We start from the raw sequence: 22931 nt of genomic DNA on the forward strand, positions 1-22931 counted from the left end.
ACGTTCACTGTAACTAAATATGTACAAGCCGATCGACATGGAAACGATCGCGGAATAACTTCCGCGTTTTCGTATCCGACAGTACTTGCGATTGCATGATTCTCCACGAGGATTACGCGGGCGGCTCAAGGATGTATCATAGATTGCGTCAGGATTGCATACCCGTCATCGGGATTGCGTTGCATCCATGCAGGTTGTGCGTCTCGCTAAAAAAAATGCTGGATATATATAAATGTTTGCGAGCACAGAAAGAATGATTGTATTGATATATCTAAAAGTTTATATCTAAAAGTTTTCTTAGAGTTTTCACTCTAAATTTCTTGCAGTGTAATCTCACTCCAAGAGAGTGAAAATGTAACCATTCTTGAAAAAAAGTAAAAATATTTCATTTCTGGAGAAAAAGTGACGATCTTTACTCTTTTTAGAATGAATTTTCATTTCATAGGAGTAAAATTTAACTCTAAAAAAAGTGAGATTCATTCCTTTGAAGTGAAAATTCATTCTAAAAAGGATGAAAATTGTTACTCTTTTTCAAGAAGTGAAATATTTTCACTTTTTTTTCAAGGGTGGTTGCATTTTCTCTCTCTTGAAGTGAGATTTCACTGTGAGAAATTTAGAGTGTATAGATATAGATACAAGTCTGAAATTTGTTAGTCCATCAAAATAGTACAAAAAATATATTACATTGAGATTAATATTATTTGTATTAAAGACCTTGTATTGGTTCATAGCTCCTTACATATATTTTTAATTAATTTGAAAATATGATTAAGGTCAGTATTCATAGTCAATTCTTATATTCAAGACCGTCTTAAGTTTTGTCTTGAGGTGTCACGAACCAATCAGAGGGCCGCATTAGCGTCTTAAGACGTTACTTAAGATGGTCTTGAAATAAGAACCGGCCTATGTCTAGTTTTAGTATAGAAAACTCAAGCATGAAGAGAGCAATACTGCAAAAAATTTTGATACTCTAGAATCTAGCAGTCAGCTTGAGCGTTCTATATAATTATTTTAACAATCCAGTAAAATTTATTTTTCGATCTGTATCTAGTTAAAATTTTAAATAATTCAGCAAAACGTTTCTTTTTCTGTGAATGATTTGTGACGGACACAACAGCTTCTCTTGTTCTTTTTAAGCGCGCGATACTCGTTGGGGATCGCGTTATCTTCTGCGATAGGAACGTTAGCGGCCGACCACCAGGCATTCAAATTACCGGAAAGTCATTAGACATACAACCACAGAGAGTGAAGAGAATAACCCATTTACCGCTTGCATTAAAAGATACGCAAAGCAAAATAAACTCTTTTTGCCTCAACGTTGTTTTCGTTGACAAGTGTCTCTTAACTCGAAATTTGATAAGATCTTTATTATGTTCTCCAACATAATTCTCTGGGCAATTTAATAAAAGTCAGTGACTCTTTTAGTTTTGATAGAAAAAAAAATTAAAAAAGTCACTGACTTATCAAAATGCCCATATATGCTAGAAAATGATAGTATTCTCAAAAGATTAATTTGATTTCTTCAGATATTTAATTTGCTAATTTTTTAAAAATAGTAATATATGACACCAAAAAAATGATGACGGATAAAATATTAATTTCTAGCTAGATTTATATCTAAATCAACAAGCTGGCGTACGTGCTAAATTAATGCAAAAATATGCTAATTGCGTTGTTTTTCAACACGTTCCCTTCTATCGACGTTTCTGTGAGAAATATAAATTACTATCACGTATTTTCCATGAATTCGATCGCTCGATTATATCGTTGTTTTCAACCGAATTTTGCGACTCTACTCGTTCCCTTTATACAAAAAATCACAAAAATAGTTTCGCAAAAATATTTTTACGCTGAAAGCAGTCGTAGCGTTCGATGTTGTTTGCATGATGACAGTAATTTATTACGTCAGAAACCTGCAGAATGGCAGAAATCTAGAACGCCAACGTTTGATGAGCCGCAGTAGATAAATCAAAATATCTGAAACGGTAAAAACGTGCTCAGTGAATTTGTTATGTCGCACACGGCGTCGATGATAGAGTATCGTTATCGATGAGCGAGATAACGATCGTTCAGAACGTCCAGTAGAAATAGCATCGCATTGCTACCAGGCTTTAGTATCGCGCGAGCCGTGAAGGTGGATTAAAAGTCATACCGAAGGGAGCATGCAAGAGGACGAAGATGACGATCCCGCTCATGGTTGAGTTCTCGACGAACCGCTAAACTAAATCGTCGACATCTCGCTGATGATTCTAATTTCGATCCTAGTTCTGTTAAGATAAAGACAACTGAGAGATACAAAAAAGATAAGCCGATAAGAGATAATAGAAAAAAATCGTTGCGACTACTGTTGATTACTGAAGGCGGGATGAAAATGATTGTAAAGACCAAAGGATAAGTAAAAAATAAGTGCGAGTTATTCGATATGGATGATACTCGAAAAGAGTAGAGTTGAATAAGCGGATAAAGGAGAGTGAAGAACTAAGAGAAAAAGGTAGTATAAATTGAGGGAGTTTTATTTTTGTCGTGAAAATTGCAGTTATTTAACGCGCGTATCGAGTGCAAAAAGAAGCTTTGTGAAAAATAGAAACAAGAGCAAAGTGTGAATAAATTGAGAAAAGAAAGATTAGAAAAGAAGAGACTGGGAAAAAAACGCAGACAGACATTCCACTTGTGAAGAAGAATTTGAATATTAATGTTCAGGTATATAAGCAGGTTTTATTTTTTATACCTTTACCTTTTTCTTCACTGGTGCTAGGAAATTCCTGATCATATATTGGCCATGTGGACCGGCTATAATCAAGATAAGCTCTTAGCAACAAAATGAGAAAGATAGACGTGAGAAAGAGGAGGAATGAAATTTCAAGCGAGTGGAAAACGATTAAAACGCAAAAAAGATGAAACGCATTAACGCAGGAAATTTATTTTTACATAAATTGAATCTACATAGATCGAATTTATATAGCTTTTTACATAGATTAAATTCATTATTACAGAGATTGACTTGTTAATGAATGGTGAAGATAATATTTTTAATTCTCTTATGGAAGAAACTAGTGAAGAAATAAAGAAAATTATATAAAAGTTGTTTAGAAGGAAAAGAATAAACGGCGTAAGTTTAGGAAACTTGAACATTTTTTTAATGGAGACAAAAGACAAAGAAAGAAAAAAGTGGGCGTGTAAAGGTGAAGGACAGTCATCAACGGAATTAGCATAATTAAAGCGTGAAATTCCCGGTGACTGTGAACTTATCGCAAATAAAATCGGTTCTCAACGAAGAAAAAGAGACAACAAACAAGGAAAAAAAAAGGACAAGATAAACGGAAAAAAACTTTGTCGATGAAAGATCCTCGATAAAATATCAAATTTCGATTGATCGTCTTGATCGAAATAGCTATAATTAGTTTTAAGAAAAGATAAAAAAAAACCGGTAAAGAAGATTGAAGAAAATAAAGAAAAAGAAGTAGAAAACTTCAAAAGTGAAGAACAACTGAGAGATTAAGTGACGTGAATAAAAAATCAAGGAATTAAAACATGAACGCGCGTTTGCACGAAGTGACAGTAGAAAGAGAAAGAGCAGAAGGTGAGACGAGGGTGGAGGGTGGAAACGTCATTCTTGGCGACGGTCATCAACAGCGAGGTCGTTGCTCTGATCTTCCCGACGACTGGATCGGCAAGGTATCGGGTTACACTGGTGTCGATGCGCATCACATGGCGAGAGGAAACGAGATCGATTTCCCGTCGCGCGAATTGCTGAAACCACCGCTGCCGCCGTCATCTTATGGTCCTGCGATCGCGTTTAACAACGTCTTACCCGACACTGTTGTCGTACCCTCTCCCAGTATTACGTCACACGTTGATGATAATGCTAGATCACGAGCTTGCGATATGGGGACGACATCTTGCTCGACGATGAGATTTCCTTATGCGCCTGGTGCGACTTGCAACGTGGCATGCAGTAATGCACCAGCGACGACGTGCAATGTCGCTCCAGCGAGTGCTGACTGCGACGGTCCGGAGACAACGTGGTTCCGCAACGAGGGTCACTTGGCCGAGCCACAGTCGGGGGTTCGCACAGCGAACACGGCGACCTCGAGAATCTGTCAGCTGGGCCCGATTGACGTCGAGGACCTCGCAATGTACTTCGATTCACCGACGGACGGCTGCAAACCACCCTCGTTGGGTAATCGAGCGATCTATTCGAAGAAATTGCGATATGGACAGGTCGCAAGGACGGACCAGTCTCACGAGCATCACCGCGATCTGAATTTCCGTGATCTGCCTTCTTGCGATCTAGCACCCAATAATCTACAAACTTGCGATATGGGGCCCAGTACACTGGGATATTGCGATCTGGGGAACAGCGATCTACGCCTTCGTAATTCAGGATACGATGGTCCGTCATTTTGCGATCCAAGACTTAGCGATCCGCGATTTTGCGATATGAGACAGTCCGAGGAGCAGCCCCGTGAACCAGGGCGACACAATCTGGGACGGGGCAACCCGGGACTAGGCAATTGGTTCTGCAACGACTGCCCGGAACTATTTAATTTCTGCAGCGAGGAACGGTGGCTGCAGTGCCCGGCGAGCAATCGCTGCCCCCTTTATGACACCTCGTATGCTTACGACATGCCCGTTTTACCGCCATGTATGTACGAGAATGGTTACAACGATAACTGGCATTACGACAATGCGGAGGACGAACAACTCCTCGAAAATTACTTGTAAGTCGGCGATCATCGTAATGTCCTTTTGTTCTATCCATTCTCATCTACTTAGACCCTTCGACGTGTTTAATATCGTGATAAAATCACAAATGATGAATAATTTTAATAAAATTTGTTGAAATTTTCTAATGATTTTCTTATGGTATACTCAGGGTTGTCACAGATCTAGAAAACCGGGAAAAGTCAGGGGAAAATGTAAAAAGGTCTGGAATTTTGAAATTTGCTCACAATTTCCTTAAACTGCTCCTGTTCCAGATAATTGTTATAATTTTGTAATATTATATCTGACATTTATAGTAAAATACGTTAAAAACTCGCACATTTTAAACGATTTTAATAAAATAATTAAAATTTATATTTTATTCGGTATTTTTATTTGATCGATTTTTTTCCTAATACTAATTTATTTTTTGTTGGCTTGAATTTGTACCCAAAATTTTAGTATGCTATTAACCTTTTTTGCGTTGTTTTTAATAATATAGGCTGGCTTTCCTACAATTGTTGACTTTAAATGTGTTAAAATTTACATATTTTATATTGGAAAATTTTTCATTTTTTCATCTGGGAGAAATCTGGAAAAGTCAGGGAATTTAAAAATTCGTTTTCTGTGGCATCTCTGTGATACTGTTAGATATTAAGAGAACAGTAGTAACTCAATCCATTTCTACGGTTAATTTCAAAGTAAACAATAAATTAAATTTGAGTTAAATTTAATACATTTTTCTTAAATTAAATTGTTTAATTCTATTGTTTTAATTAAATTAATGACATATATATTGAGTAGGAGTAGTGACGACCTATAAAATTGATTAAAAATAACTCAAATTGGGTACCATATGACATAAATTTAACAGACTAAATTTATTTTTCCTAAAATTAATCTGGATCTTTTAATTTTAATTTTATTGAATTTTATCAATTTTCTTCTAATCTAATCCTAGAATCAAACTAGAATCACTAAATTTAATTTTGGTAGATTTTTGTATTCTTTTATTCAGTAGGTTTTCATATCTTTTTAAGAAAAATTGGATTTCTTTAACTTTGAAATAAAATTTCTCAATCACTGAAACAAGTTAAACCGCTATTGCAAGAAAACTTTATTTGTTCAATTGAAGGAGGACTTTGTATGTCATTTACAGTTTATGCAATATGGAACATTTTATATCTTACGCGGTAAAAAAGAAAATGAGTTGTCAATCATTTCCTCACAATAATTTTCCACAACGTTTAATTACATCTACCGTTCTATTGGATTAGTCGATCAGTTTGACTTTGACTGGAGTCCGCCAACGGTAGGAGGGCGGTGAGGGAGAGAAAACGTGACGAGATCGTAGGATCGATTTCAAAAGCAATATCATTCGAAGGTCGACCCGTCGCGATGATAACGCTTCGCTTAGCGATAACGTCGACGTTTTTTCTCGATTAACGACCGAAAAGATGCACCTTCCAATCCGCTAATAGCTGCATTCTGTATAGCAATGACGGTAATCGAATACGTTCGAACTCATAGGATTGTTGTCTTTAAAATTAGGTTGCTGAAACGATTGCTAGAACTGAAGATGAAGTTAATAATTTTATAAAATGTTGAATACACGTCAGATCCAATCAAACAAGTTCAATTGCTATCGAACTACTATTTAAATGTTTTCTTTATCGATATATATTTGCGCTTAGTAATCGAGCGCAGCCTTGCTTCGAGATCAAGTAGCGTCCGCAGCTGCACAGCATGCATCGTGATGCACGATTAGCGATTAATACATCGTAATATTGAGGCGAGTTGACGACCTTCAAGAATCGGGCAATGAGACTATGATCTGTTCTTTTTCCATCACAAGTTCTGAGCTGGTGTAATAAGTTAGAATGAAACAGATACAGTTTGTTTTATTTTAACTTTTTGCATCAATTCAGAACTAGTTTAGAATTCTTCGGAAAAGAACAGACCTCGTTTATCGTGCGTGATAGCGCACCTGACATTACACTTGTCGCTTACAAGGTACTTCAAGATGTCTGTTGACGGAAAAAAAGTCTAGAGATAGTCAGGAGAGCTCTCGTTCATGCATGATTCATTTTACGTGAAAAGCGCACAAAAGAAAAATATATATATCTATATATATTATATTCTGAAACCAACATTAATTTTTTGGCGAGTTTTACGTTACGTGCACGGATGTTCTTTATTTTCCACCACATTTTTCCACCAATTATCATGACATTTTTGAAAATTTGCGTTTTGGCAAAGAATGTTAACCCTCAAGTAATGTTTCATCGATATTTTAATTGTGAATTTTATAAATGAATTTATAAATTTAAATTTATAATAATCGGTAAAATATATAATACAACCCAACTTCTATGATGATAAAAATTATAATAGTAAAACTTTAAAGCTATGATAAGTATACCAAAATTATCTCAAATTTTTATATACCTAATCCAGAATACAATCAAAAATTTACTCTGTTTCTCGAAGATCTCTTTGCAGGCGAAAGAGTTAAATTCATATTGTCGCCAAAGGATTAAAATATAGTTTACGATTTATCAGTATATTTTCCAGAGATTCTGTGATACAGGTATATAAAATATTCTTAAGGACCAAAGATTGCGCAATCTCCGTAGAAATAATATCGGACGGACTATCTTATTTCGCAGCCGCTAGACGAACTTTTCGTGTTATTGCAGGAGCAACGAGAAGAGGAAGGAAAGGTCTCGCGATGCAGCGCGTTGCAGACGTAGCAGAGAAACCGATATCTTCACTGAACTCGCGGCTGTTCTTCCGGTCACGCCGGAACAAGCAGCGCTCTTAGATAAGGCCAGCGTAATGAGGTTGGCGATTGCCTACCTCAAAGTCCGAGCCGTCGTGGATTCCAGTGAGTATCTATAAAAGTATCTCAATGCTCGTCTTCATCGCTGCAACAAAGATGTTTCTTTCTTTCGAGATATAAAATACGATACTATTCAGCTAGAAACATAGAAATACTATTCAACTAGAAATATAGAAATATATTTGTTGCAAAATATTTAAACGCGGACATAAACATTTCAAATATATTTTAATGTAGAATACTTTATAAGCAGTTTTATTCTCACAATTTTATAGCAAGTCAGAATTCTATAATAATAATATATCATTAAATAGATTTGTAAACTGTAGAAAATGCGTATCTTAAGATACTTAATTTATTTGAACTTTAGGATATATCATAAAATTTCCTTTTATTAAATGTTATCGAGATTAGATATAGTCATTTTTTATTCTTTGAATCAAAGTGTTTGATAAGCGTGGGTTTTCAAAGTAAATAGTTTCAGATTTTAAATCTAGATTTTAATATTGTTATTTTTTACGATCTTAAATAATTTTGGGATTTAATTAACGTCGTACTTACTAAATTTACGAATCTTTTAACATAAGTTCCAGTTACGCTGACAAAATCCGAGTCATCCACGGAGGAGATGGATGAATTATTTCCAAAAGCTCTCAACGGCTTTATGTTAGTACTCTCCAGTGACGGCAACATGGTCTACCTCTCAGAGAATGTCGGAGACTATCTCGGAGTGTCACAAGTACGTTAAATGATCAAACAAACTTCCATAAACATTATCTATAATTATGAGAAATCTAAACTAGTAAATGACATAAATAATATCCAATGATTTTGAAACAATTTTTATATTTTAAACAATATTATCTTTCGTTTTAAATATTTTTTTAAGAATTTTCCAATATGTATATAAAATTATTTTTGATAAATTTTATATTTATAAAAAGTTTAAATGAAATTATGTTATTGTTTCAGTTAGTTTTTATTTAGTTTCGTTATGAAAAATACAAAAGGTAGTTACGAGTTTTTATTATTATGATTATTCGCTGCACTTTCCGTCAAAATTCGGGGAGAGTAAAACTATATGCTTTGCATAGATGGATATGATGGGACAAAGTGTATACGAATACAGTCATCCCTGCGACCATGATGAATTGCGTGAGTGCCTGTCTTCGAAGTCGGCGAATAACAATGAGAAACGTACCTGCAACTTCTTCTTACGACTCAAATGTACTCTCACTAGCAAAGGCAGGAAGGTCAATCTGAAGAGTGCTTCTTACAAGGTATGTAAAATATGAAAATTCTTTTATCTATTCTAATAATATAATTATAGTATTTATCGCACGAAACGTTGAATAAATATTCATAATAAATATTTGAGAAAGAAAAAGAGAGAAATATAAAATTATAATAAATTTAATAGAATATTTCTTATTTTATTCTCAAATAATTACTATATAAATATAATTTATTACATATAATAATTTGCATTTTTTATAAATGTGAAATATAAATACAGCATATGTATACGGATAAAAGTAAAATCAATATTATATAATCGAGTAACAGAATTTGCATAAATTTCGCAATATTTCACTTTATATGCTCATCTGAATAGATTTCTTTTATTGAAACCTTTTTCAACTAAATTAACTTGTGAATAATATATTCGTGATTGGATGTTGGCAGGTGATTCACTGCACTGGCAGATTGACAAACATCCGCGACTCAAACTCGAACTCTATGGAAGTTGATAATGAAGAGCGATGCAAAGAGGATGAGGACATAGGACAAGACACAGGCATTTCTCTGGTGCTCGTAGGTAGTCCTATACCTCATCCTAGTAATATCGAGATACCTTTGGGACGCCATACCTTTTTATCGAAGCACAATCTCAGCATGAAATTTACCTACGCTGACGAAAAGTAAGTAGATAATAGAACTATTATATTTTTATCAGTCTCTTATTTTTATGTTCGACACAATGTGGATTTTTTAGTTCGTGTGTAAATCCACAAAATAATTTTATTTGTTACGTTATTATTTTAAAGTAGTACAGCTTGACTCGTCATTTTTATTATCGTTGGCTTGCATAATTAGCGCAATGATTGAATATCTTTATCGTTCTTATCGTTATTCGATAAGTTTTACCTTGCTTATCGTACGTACGATTCAAGTATGATCCTTGTGACGCGTATTGTGTTACAAATATATATAGTATTTTCAAAACAATTGAATTGCATTATTGAATATTATTTTGCGTTATATCACTGGAAATATTTTTTGTCTCGTTTTAGATTAGCCGAATACTTGGGCTGGAGCAGTGAGGAGCTAATGGGTCGATCAGTCTTTGAGTTTTATCATGCACTTGACAATCTTACGCTGGACAAGTGTTTCAAATGCTGTAAGTATTCTTTACTTTTTTCTTTTTACTCAATTTTATATTTATTTAGTAAAACATGATAATTCGGTTACTTACTAAAATTTTTTTTAAATATCTAAAAATTAGATGAACATCCCTATCCTCGATTTCTACAGATTCTTATCGTTTCTATCCCTATTCTCGATTTCTAGAGATTCTTATATCGTTTCTTTAATGTACGAAAATCAATTTCTGTAAAATTTATTAAGATCGTTTAATTACGAAAATCACTTAATCTTAAATTCTTTATGTAAATTTTTATTCTTTCTCTGGTATTCAATAGTATTTTGATCGTCTGATTTTCTGGAGTGAATTTTAAAATTCCTAAAAGAGTCATTCTCTCGTATCGTAAGAAATTCTATTACGTGCGAGTTACACGTATACAGTGAAGCATAAACCAAATGGTTGTTAAGTGGCAATTGGTGTAAGAGTTGCTATGGTCGCATTGTTATTTTGTCTGACGATCGGTTTCAAGGTATTACGCTGTACGCAAGTAATACGGATACGAAACGTGATAACTATAAAAATAAACGAGATACATAAAAAGCTTTGGATGAACGAGAAACGCGGGGCGAGAGAGGCGGAGAAGCGGCTTACGGAATGGGTCGACCTGGGTGAATGACACAGCCGAGAGGAAAAAAGATTTCAAGGACGATCATATCTCTTATCGGTTGCGATGCTACCTTTGCGACGACCTTTTTTACGGCTTCCATTAGGGAGCGCAAACTAATGCACGGCTAACGTTATCGGCTACCAGTTATGCAATTATTGCATCTTCCATCGATATTTACGAGTACACACGTGACTTTATCGTGTCAATTTCGGTAATTGACTCATAAAACGGAAGGTAGATAATGAAAAATGAGATGTAGTGACAAAGTGTGAGGCTATAAAAATGTCAAAAGATATTTATCGTTTGACTGACATTTTACATTGATGATTACAGTCTGAAGAATTATCCTCGACGATCTATCGAGGATAACACATCGCAATTAAGTCATTAAACTAAAAATAGCATGTAATAAATATGTTCTATAATCTCATTTAATAAATATTTTATCTAACACTTAATTGCCAATATACATAAATATTATGTGGTATTAGACATTGGAAAGTGACAAATTAATCGTAAATAATAAATATTTTGAAATTAAAAATTGGTGAATTTATTATCGATAAATCTCAGTCTGTAATGTAGCAGATATCCAAAAGATTTTTTATTGATGACAAATTTTAATATATGCAGTAAAAATATTTCTACGCATATCTTATCAAGCATTTGCGAGATATTTGTTGGTCGCTCGTTACTGATATACGATTGTAAGAGACGATTTAGGAGGTTCACGTATTCGAGCAATCCGCAACGTTATCCCTTTAACGCCAACCAGCCTTGGTTTTCCGGCCGAATCAGCTCCACACTAATCCTACTCTAGTCGTGTTTTATGAGAATGTAGGGAGATACATTTCTAGAAACGAGATAATACGCTTCTCGAAGAGGCTGGCCTGAAGCAGCCTGGAGCGCTAGAATGTGCGACGTAATCTTACGACGGAACCGCAATAAAATATTTCATATCTCCGTTTCCGAGTTTATCAATCTCGCAGCTTATAGGATTACGAGAAGTGATATAATTCGACATATTTTGATAATTTTTTTAGATTGCATATATATGTGTGTTAAGGTAATCTTTGCAAAAATGACTGAAATTGGAAATTTATATTACTCATATATAAATAAATGTTATATACATATAAAACAGTTCAATAAGGTTAGTACTTTCTATTATATTCACGATACAATTTTATAGTTTAAATGAAAATTTTTTTTATCTTATCTTAATTATTTTTTAAAACATGTCTACCTTTTATTGAATAATTTTTGCTACAAGTTCTAAATTACCGCCAAATATTTTATATTCTCAAATATAGAAAAATCTGTAATTTTTTAATAATTTTTTGTAATTTGATTGCATCCTTATTATTACCAACTATTTTATTTTAATTTTTTTATTTATTAATAAATTTTATTTTTATTTTTTTATTCGTCTAGCATTTATTGACTAGATTTTATATCAGTGAAAATATATTGCAAACATTATTTTGTCAGAAAAAAATTATAAATTTCTAAATTCTCTTCTCCTTTTACAGCAAAATTCTAAGTTCTAGCAAAGTTCTAAGTCTATCAAAGCAGCAAACTATTCATCGTTGCATTAAGAAAGCTTATATCTTTATTCCTTTTGGTCGCCAATGTGCTAATGCATGGGTGTATTCGGCAATCCCATGCCGATCGATAAAATTTGCAATCCCATGCCACATGTTTCGTCAGCTGCGCACGACTCAGCGGCACTATAAAATCGCGCGGATGCGTTCGCATGTTCCGAGTCCTGGGATGATCGCTCTCTCATCAACATCGTTGTACTGTTTCAGTGTTCAGCAAGGGCCAGTGCGAGACCGTAGCGTACAGATTCCTTGGCAAGCGAGGCGGTTACGCCTGGGTTATTACCCAGGCCACCCTCATCCACTGCTCCAAGCAGCAGAAGCCGATCTCCGTCGTCTGTGTCAACTACATCCTAAGGTAGGATCCGTTATTATCCTGCCTGTTCGGTGCTGGTTTACTCTTCTTCATACCATCAAACCGGAGTACCTTCGATTTCGCTTGTATCTTAAATTGAGCATGGCTGTATTCTTTTCATTGCTCAATTATTACATTAGAGAAATTTAATTAAATCGTACATTGATTAAATTGTACATATATTGATCTGATTTCATTTCCGATGAATATCACTTTATAATTAGTTCATGCGTTTTTGCGGGAGCTATGTGGAAGATTTAACGATGAACAAGTGAAACTTTTTGATTTTTATTCTCAATTTTCAATCGTTAAATTTATAATATACTTTAAGTATTTTGCGATCTAACTTTAATTTTAGTCAAAATACTCCCTGAAGTTTAACGTGAATTTGAAGTAAATTATTACGTCAGATTACTATGTCATCAGCTCCTTTTTTCTATTAAAGAATAATTTTGAAATTATGACGGAAATGAAATCCAATCAATTCTTTACATTTCTAGTATTTTGCGCCAACATTTCTTAAATGACACTGCAAGCTTACGTCATACGTAATATTAATTTCGCAAAGCACGTGGTTTTTGATCAGGCGTCCACGTTCATTAACTCCACAACGTATCGCGTGAGAAATTAATTTCCATCATACTTATCGTGTCCTTGATCGCGCGCTCTATCAACTTCCTTGCATAATTATCAAATTGCGTGAGAATTTGTAAAATTGAAATAATGATATAAGTTATACTGAAATTCAAAAAATATTATAAAGGAAAACAAGTATCATTTAATTTTTCTTTTTTTAAATGTATTTTTACGGTAAAAATTTGTCTTTTTTTTGTTATGATTTATGAGCATTTTTAATAATTTTTTTTTATTAATACACGCGACGATGAACAATCCATACGTTAATATTCAAACTCATCGTTTGCCCGATTAACCGGATACGCAAATTATTTCCTACTACTACTGTAGACACGCCACTTCCGGTAACTTCCGGCGAAGGCCACGGCAGAGTCACGCGAGGTAAGTGCTCTCTTGATTTTTTTCGGCGCAGATTCAACCCTCGATTGATCGCCTAAAACATATTAATCTTAATTACTGTTACAAAGGAACACAACAAATGTCACCCTCCGATTTTAATGAGCTTTGAATATGTTAAAGTATAGATAAAAGAGATGTATATTTTTTTATAAGTGCTTCTCGTACATTAAGGCGATGAAGCTCCCTCTGGAAAAAAATAGATTTTTTTTTTTGAAAGAATATCATCTGAATCCTAAAGATATTTACAGAAATTGTAAATAAAAGTTGAATAGTTTCAAGAGTACTATATAACAGTAATAAATTTTTTAAATAAAACTATTATTTATGAAAAATAAAAATTGTTTTATTGTTGTAAAATACTTTTAAAACCATTTAACTTTTAAAAAACTTAAACCTTTTTTTATATCTTTAGACGATATTCACTCAGAAAAAAAGTAATCTATTTTTGTCAAATGTGGGTTTCTCCTCTTACCATGCGAGAAAATACTTATATAGAAAAATACATGTCTGTTATTTTTTCCTATACTTTAACATATCCAAAGCTTGTTAAAACACTTGGTTGTGTTTCCTTGTTAGTACGATTCACCGAAATAATACGAAGAGAAATTTATTTGTTTACGATCTTAATAATAATGCTCGACGATTTAGCTAATGAATCAGATAAGAAGAACGCGTTCAAAAATATCTCTTAGAAAAACCATTTCCTTTCAGATAATTCTAAAAGTGACTTTCAAAATTTTCTCCGTTCTGATCTTTTATTCTTACAAAGTTTCAAATTTTCTATTAATTTTTTTTTTTCGAATATGTCTCTAATATCGTATCATTCAAGGGTTAATCTGATGCCTTTTAATGCGACAAGTTAGCCGGATGCTTTCGTGTAATTTTTTTTCTTAGCGCATCGGTTCTCTTCTCGCATTTGGTGTTTTTTTGCATGTCTGTCGAAGGTACTCCGAATATTCGCGGCTTCCATTTGAAAAGGGGTGCACGAAAACAATTTTACTCTACAGACGTTTATTGTGGAAGATCACAAGAGGCATTAAATTACCAATGAATTGTGTCCCTCTCGCCGAAAACAGAACTCTCACTATCAAGGATCGAATGGATGAAACGAATCTCCCTCGCGGTTTGAACGTTTTCCCCTTCCGGGGAATCCATAACATGCGCCGAATTTCCCGGGATTGCCGATCCTCTCTCGAAGAGAGGAAAACGAAGAGAGTTTCGTGGTATAAACCGACCCCTTTTTCATCCCGCTATCTCGGGGCGGTGGCTGTTTCCATTGGTGGCTGAAAGGTGGTTGGTAGATTCCAACATTATCTCTGACCTATCCCCTTAGATTCTTGCTATTTTCTCGGATATTTTACTCCATCCCTTCGCCATCGTTTCTACCCCCTCTTCTCGACTTTTTCGCACTCTCGATTTCGTCGGAGAACGCGCGTACCTCCAGTTAGCTTCTGCCACCGAAAGCGGAAGAGTTCGTGAATATCGTAGGTATCAGTCATGTACGTTTCTTAACATATAGTATGTATTCATATACAAAACGAGTTAGCCTTGATTCTGTGAAGTGTAATTTTTATCGCAAATGCACTGAAAAAAAAGTCTAGTTATAGCTACCAAATATTGAGTGAAATAGTTTCAACTAAATGTTGAGGTAATATAACTAAACATAAGTTTACTTTTACAAATATATAATAAGTATTACCGTTGGTAATACTGTTTAGTAATATTTACTAAATATTTGTAAAGGTAAACTTATGTTTAGTTATATTACCTCAACATTTAGTTGAAACTATTTTACTCAATATTTGATAGCTATAACTAGACTTTTTTTTCAGTGTGGAAAGATTAATATAAGTCTACGTCATATATTAAATAATTACGTTAATCTTTCCTCAAAATCCTACGATGTTATCATTTAATGATTTTAGTTCGTAAAGATTTTGTTTCAAATTAATTAACGAGTTTAATGGTATTTATTTTTCTAGTATGTTTTCTGTAGCATTTGTTTTCTTATAATCTAATATTCAATTACCACTTTAAACAGCTGTGTGCGTCGATCGCAGTTCTTTCTCGTAATACAATCGTTTGTATATTCATAGGGAAGCTCGCAATGCCTCGTCCGTATTACTATTATCACTGCTAACTGATTAATCTGCATGCACAGATCGATAATTAACGTCCATCCAATCGAACGGTCGCCGAGGCCGAATGTGCGTTCCCCTTCAAGCTCGCACAAAGCAGCGCACCGTCGAGGTGGAAAAGCTGACGCTTGCGCGTCGCGGTACACGACTTCGTCGTTCCTCTCCCGGTCGGCTCCGGAATCCGTCGATACCCGCGTGCGCGTTCAGCACGATCGTCCGTCGCGTACCGGCGTACGTCGACGACCCGCGACAGTCGAACGAAAGCGAGAGCGATCGGCGAAAGTGTTGTGTCCCGCATGTCGCGCAAGCTCAGTCGCGATCGCGACGGTGGTTGAAGTTAAAAATTCGTATGCTGTCGCAAGTAAGTCGATAGATAGAACGGACGATATCATGAAGATTGTAGGAGAAAATTTGTCGTAAATGAAATACATGGTCAGAGTTACAAAACTGGAAATCAGAGAAATCAGGGAAAAGTCCGGAAATTGCCAAATTTTCTGGAAAATAAAAATTCTTGGCTTTAAAGAGGTTCAATATACCTACGTCACGTCTACTTTGGAATATTACCAACTTGACAATCAAATGCAAGCAGTTTCAGCAACATTATTAGTGATTTATATTGCTATGTTAAATGGCTCTCTCGATAAAATATTTAATGGTTTTCAAATTATGACGAAAGTACAAGAAATTTTTTAATATTATTGAAACACCAGAGAGAGAAAATCATAAAATTTTGTTTGAAAATCAATAGACAAAGTTATGGAATTTTAGGATACTGTGACAATCCTAACGTAATGTTTTCATTCTTTTATTTTGTATAATGATTTAATCGACGAGATAAGTTGCAATAAAACAAGCGCAGCACGATGTCAGATTACAATTTAAGACTTTAAAGTTTAACAGAAAATTTTTGTTATACAGAATGCAGAAAAGTTAAATTAAGATTCAAATTGATGCTGACAAGCGCAGGAAGAGGTCGTGCGCGATACTTTTCTCTAAGGAATATTATACGTATTCGCATTGCTGTCTGCCGAAGAAATGTGATATTATCTTCCGCTTCTCGCACGTGTCTGACCGGTTTTCCTGCAAGAATCCTCGCGAGGATCGCTTTTGAAAGCTGCTACGCGTGAAACCACGACTTCCCGTTCGACGAGAGACATTGCATTGCATCGCGTTAGCTCACTTGAGTGTTACATGGAATTATACAATCAGTATATCTATTCTTGCACCGATAGGAGATATCGAGTAAAAAGACCAATGAGATTGTCATTCGAAAGTAGAAGAGAGGGAAGACTGTTGTTTTTGAATCGTAAGATGTTGATTGTCCTTGCGAAATATTGACATTACAGAATTATAACAAGTGCATATATCATAACAAAAATTACATGTGTGTGTATAATGCATTAAAAACAAAAACTCCTTATCTGCTAAGAGAACTGAAGAAACATGTTGAACGTGCTTTGTTCCGATAATCGTGGTATTTTTTGTTTTTTTTTTTTTACAATGAATATTGACGATGCAGTACGAAATTAAAACGTAGAAGTGCGTCAAGCATAGATAACGTACATTACCTGACTAAAAGTAGAAGCACTTTATGCCGCTCTACAGGATATACATGAAAAGCTTATTGCCATTATAAAAGAATTTTAATTTGTCGCTTTGTTTTTACTTAATATTTCACAAAAAATTAAATATTTAATCTTTTATAACCTTATATTTCTTCCATCCAATTTTACTTACAAATATTAAAATATTCTTTGCTGAGGCAAAAACTTTTTCCAGCAAAAATCCTTGCATTGTGTATTTCTCGTTAACCTTTAAAAATAGCAATCTATTTTTAAAATCTTACAGCTTTACTTCCTGTGAGTAAAATTTGTCATAATTATTTTTTTCTGGTATTTTATTTCCTGCAAAATAATGGAATTGTTTCAGCGCCACTGTAATGATTTTTCCGTCCCTGTAAAGATTAAATTATTTGCTCAAATTATTTCGTATATTAAACGCTTTTGTGTGAGTGAAAAATGTAATATATTTTCCTCTTATTAATTTGAGAATTCAGGTTGAAAGTAATTATTAATGAACGCTTAGTTCACATTGTTGGCGAATCACGTACATAAATCAGGAATTTAATGATTCAGAGAACACACGAATCTTGTATGTACGTAGACAAGATCTGTACAGCTGTAGACAATCGTTGAAACGTCAAGCGTTCTAAAAACTGCGCGCGAAAAGTGCATTCGCGTTGCAACGGAGAGTTGACGTTGACCACGTGCTACGACATCTCAAAATAATACCTTGCGTCCTTAACGTCAGCCACCATCATCGTCATAGTCGCAACACGGTTTTGATCTCGACTCGGTTACGCGTAGCCGATTGACGTCTCGTTTCGCGTTTTGTCTCGCAGCTCAAGTCAACCGTTCGGCTGGAACGGTTGTTTTTATTTAACTCGGTGGAGGTACAATTCGGCGTCAGAGATCACGAGAGCGGCTGCTTAAACATACGGCACGCATAAATTCTCCTTCGATTTTCGTCACTCGGACTATTTATATGTAATATAAAGTACGGTGTACACTGAACCAAAACTGTACGTAAATACAATGAAATATTCATTGAATTAATGAAAATTGATCCAATGAATTTTCATAATGATTTATCAAACTATTATTAGAATTCATTGTAAGAATGAATACGTAGTTATATGTATAAATGAATCTAATTATTATATCAATGAATTAACTACATTAAGTCGAACACTGATTAACGATCATTCATTGGATCAAAAATGACCAAAAAAAATGACCAAATTTTTTTCAGTGTAAAATAGCAATATTTATATTACTTTAATTCTTCTAACAGACATATATTGTATCGTTACGCGAAACATCATTAATAATTATGTTATTAATTTAGATAAATATTATAATTTTTTTTAGAAATAACAGTCACGCGATTTATTGCCGAATTCATTAAGCCAGATTATTTTGAACTCAATATCTTTATTAGCATTCAAATGAGAGATGTGGTTTTTTTATCTTGTAGATTGTACATCGAGCGTAGAGCCTCGGGACCTTGAGAGCTTAACCAGATCGATTGCATAAGGGATCGCTTTCAGCAACGACAAGATAGGAACGATGGGAAAGGGGAGGGAGAAAAACTGCGGTCAGATCGATTCGAATCAAATGGCCTCGATCGATACTTGTCATTTATATTCGTTGTTATACCTCCCTTGCGTGTTCAGCAGTCAAAGATTCGAATGATTTATGAACCCCAGGATTTAAAAGACGAGGATAGTTAAGGGCTTTGACTGTTAACTCTTTAGCAACAAAAAAAAAATAGAAAAGAGAGAAATATAATTCGATGGTTCTTTATGCTCTGCAAGATTACGATTTCTGATTTAGGCTGGATTATTCCATCTTTCTGTGAACTTCAACTCACTGTCTTACTCTTTTACGTTCTTACTCTTTTACTCTTTTGTTTATCTAATAAATAAATTACCACATAGTTTATCTAAAGATAGAACGACTGACAATCGAGCGATTTAAATAGTAATAATAATAATAACACTTTATTGAGTGCAACTGTTAACATTAAATACAAAATAAACAGATAGAAATACAAAAATATTCAACTATTTAGATGCAGGAAAAAGAATTTCAGATAAGAATGATGATTACACCATGATTACCAGCAAAGTATGTGTTCGATTTTTGCTAGTTCAATGTCCTCATTAAAATTGTTAAGCACTCGCGCAGCGCCGTATTATTTTTAAATTTATTTTTTTATATTAATTTTTAAGTACGTTGATATAAAGGTTATTTCCATCGGTTCTCTCGGGAAAAAGTTATTGTCGGAATATGTGAGCGAGGTATGTAAATAAGTAAACATCCGCGGAATGTAACGGAGGAGAGAAACGACGAGATCGCCTAGTCGCCATATTTAAAATGATGTCGATGTTGTCTCTCGATTTCTAATTTACAATTTCATAAAGTATACACGTGCACAAATATTTGCTAGTTATCAAGACTACATTCACAACTTGGAAGTTTGCGAGCCATATCGCGTGACATTAACATCTCGAATTCGTCATCGGCAGATAGGAAGTCGTTCATGTAGTGTTTCGCTCGGCGTTTATGCATGCAAAATGTATGCCGCACCGATTTGAATATTTATCTCCTGAGAAATATTCCGGTATTCATGTTGCATTTATCGATTCGTTTTTCGATTTTGCCTGAGCATTTAACAAAAATAGTAACACGTCTATTTTTAAACATGAGCTAACTAAAAATAGAAAATTCTGAAGGTGCAATTTTTAGAATACAGATGGATAAAAGAATATTATCCTCTTTTTTAAAAATTAATTTTGTTATTTAAGCCACCTTTAATGTTTTAATTTGTTTCTAAAATGTAATATTGAAACGTGTTAAATATCCACGGAAAGGATAATTTTCCTAAAGTATCTAAAACGTTAACTACATACAGATTTGAATAATTTTGTTGAACCGTAAAAATAATTGCGTAGAATACCAAACTAGTTGCTAGAATGTGAAAACTTTTTGCAGCATTGTTCATTATGCTTGAGATATTTCAATGTAATTATTTCGAATATCCAATAAAATTACTTTCAAATCTGTATTAAATTAAATTATTGAATTCTTCAGAAAATCGTTTCTCCCGTGCATAATCAGCGTTCATTATCTCGCTACAATTTGTTCTTACATATGCCATTACCATTTGATCGATGTACAAGAACGTACTTCATAAATTATTCGATATGTATCGAACCGATTAGCGTAAAGTGTAATGTAACCATTGAGATTCGAGGCGGATAACGCGAGGCGCATAAAGTGAAAATTTCACGGTCTGGTGTGAGCGAGGTGCGTGAAGTCGCGATTTGCAAATCGAATACCTGAATGACGAGAAAGAGAAAGAAAGAGGGAGCGAAAGAGAGAACGATGCGCGGCTGCAACCGTATGACGACGGAACTTGGCCAGTGCCAGTGCCTTTCAATCCGCCGCAGCGGCCGAAACGCTGCGTAACAACCGCGATAAAAGTCAGAGCGACGCGTGCCTCTCTTTTCGTAATTCGCGAGCGGATTCGAGAGAATTCAACCGAAGGTTCGAAGATCCAGAAAAGGTCCCGAAATGTCCTAAAGATTTGAGAGAAATCCTGAAAATTAAATGTTCAAAGAATTCGTAAAAAAGAAAGAAAATTCCGTCGATCGAACATTTAAAAATCCACAAATCCGGAGGATCGAGTGCTTGAAAATTCGAGAGTCTCTATAGATTCAGAAGATCAAATGTCTGAAGATTCAAGAATTCAAATGAAACTTCTGGGATCCAAAATTTTAATATATCGATCAAAGATACAGATATTTAAAACCCTATAGAGATAGAAACATATGAATATTCTGCAAAGATTCAAGAACCTAAGGATTGGAAAGCTTGTACGTTTAAAGTTTCAAATGTTCGACGTGATCTAACATGTACAGATCAAAAATCGAACCCGTCTCGCGTCTTCGAGGAATCTCTTTAAGAAACCTTATCTGAATGATGTCAAATCGATATCACCAAGAGATTGAATCAGGTTAGATCTGCAAAAAAATTTCTGATAATTTAATTTCGACATCTTTAATTTCTATCTTAATTCAAGATTGAAGAATCGATCGATCGCGGAAGATATCCGGATCAAAGATATCAAGTCCAAGTATGTGCACGTGGAACACAACGGTCGTTGGACTGATCGTTCGGACCGATCGAGATGAGAGAGCCGATTCCGCGTTAGGCCGTAATCACACTACAAGTTGTCAGTTACGGTTGCTAGTTGTCGGTTCTATTTTAGCCAATCATGATGCAGCGAGTGCAGGTTAGCTGCAACATGATTGGTGAAAATAAATCGTTCGGACCGATCGAATGAGAGAGCCGATTTTCCGCGTTAGGCCGTAATCACGTTACAAGTTGTCAGTTACGGTTGCTGGTTGTCGGTTCTATTTTAGCCAATCATGATGCAGCGAGTGCAGGTTAGCTGCAACATGATTGGTGAAAATAAATCGTTCGGACCGATCGAATGAGAGAGCCGATTTTCCGCGTTAGGCCGTAATCACATTACAAGTTGTCAGTTACGGTTGCTGGTTGTCGGTTCTATTTTCACCAATCATGTTGCAGCTAACTTGCACTCGCTGCATCATGATTGGCTAAAATAGAACCGACAACCTGTAGTGTGATTACGGCTATACATCGGTCGATTTAATAACGGAGTCGACCCTCGGAGACGCGCGCGGAGACTTTTGGCCGGATTCCATTGCGCTCTCACGTATCCGCTGGCAGCGTATCTGCGAATTCCGCGTGCGGAGACTCGATTGCGCAATCATACGACTCGCGGGGATACTCACCCGTCTATCTCGGTACGTCTCCTCCTCCCACCGTTTCTATTTTTCCACACCCACTGGATCCACAGATACTTCGATCGGTCGCTCTCGCGAATCCGCTCGCGGTTATTTACCCCTTTCCGCCGAATTACATTCAACAGCTAATAATAACGAGTGAATTATTGATGATTTCGCGATTGAATAACACGACCGCTCGTGTATATAACAAAGATCCCGTGGTGTGTGACGTTTTACGAGAAGTTGGATGGCACAGTGATACGAGTCAATAATAATAAATTCTACATTTTAAGAGCGCGATGCCCAACTATTTTTCGCGCATGTCGCGAAGTCGTTAGTTTTTCCTTTTGCAATTTTAGAAGAAAAAAAAGATATTAGAAAAATAATAAAGTAACAGAAGTTTACGTTAAATAATATTTGCAAGTTCCTTTCTTGAAGTGACAAAAATACGCTTCTTAGTCATTGTTCCGTGAGTTTATTTATGCAAACTAGGAGACTTGAAGGAAGAATTGCGAGTGCGTCGCGGAAATATAATTTACAATTGTGCCACGGACTATTATAGATATCTACTATAAGCATTCCAGATCGAGTGAGGGAGTGCCGATAAGAATCGAGTAAGCTCCTTTAAGAGAAAGAGACAATTGGAAGTGTATGTGCGATATAAGGGAATGTGTGAAAGGACGCTAACGAAAAGAAGGTACCGCCGATAATAAATAAATTCTTTCTCGCGTGTAATACATGACATTTATGTGTGCGAGAACAGCAGAGTTGGTCCGTTCATCGATCATCATCGATCAATCCCCGGCGAAGGTGCGCGGTTGTTATCTCGGCTCAATCATTACGTA

At 35.1% G+C, this 22931-nt stretch overlaps 1 protein-coding gene across 2 annotated transcripts in view; it reads left to right on the forward strand.

The window, feature by feature from the left end:
• sima (HIF-1 transcription factor component sima) overlaps nt 1-22931 on the forward strand; it is a 47068-nt gene that overhangs the window by 8015 nt on the left and 16122 nt on the right. The window contains exons 1-7 of one of the 2 annotated variants that reach the window (XM_018502168.1): nt 3532-4721; nt 7404-7591; nt 8134-8285; nt 8641-8826; nt 9233-9468; nt 9841-9947; nt 12390-12537. In XM_018502168.1, coding sequence (XP_018357670.1) covers nt 3532-4721; nt 7404-7591; nt 8134-8285; nt 8641-8826; nt 9233-9468; nt 9841-9947; nt 12390-12537 — 2207 coding nt within the window. Of the gene's footprint in view, nt 1-3531; nt 4722-7403; nt 7592-8133; nt 8286-8640; nt 8827-9232; nt 9469-9840; nt 9948-12389; nt 12538-22931 lie in introns of those variants that run through there. The other variant, XM_018502169.1, reaches the window with a different exon arrangement.

The sequence above is a fragment of the Trachymyrmex cornetzi genome, unplaced genomic scaffold (assembly GCF_001594075.2).
Source record: "Trachymyrmex cornetzi isolate Tcor2-1 unplaced genomic scaffold, Tcor1.1 scaffold147, whole genome shotgun sequence".
In the NCBI taxonomy this organism is placed as follows: Eukaryota; Metazoa; Arthropoda; class Insecta; order Hymenoptera; family Formicidae; genus Trachymyrmex; species Trachymyrmex cornetzi.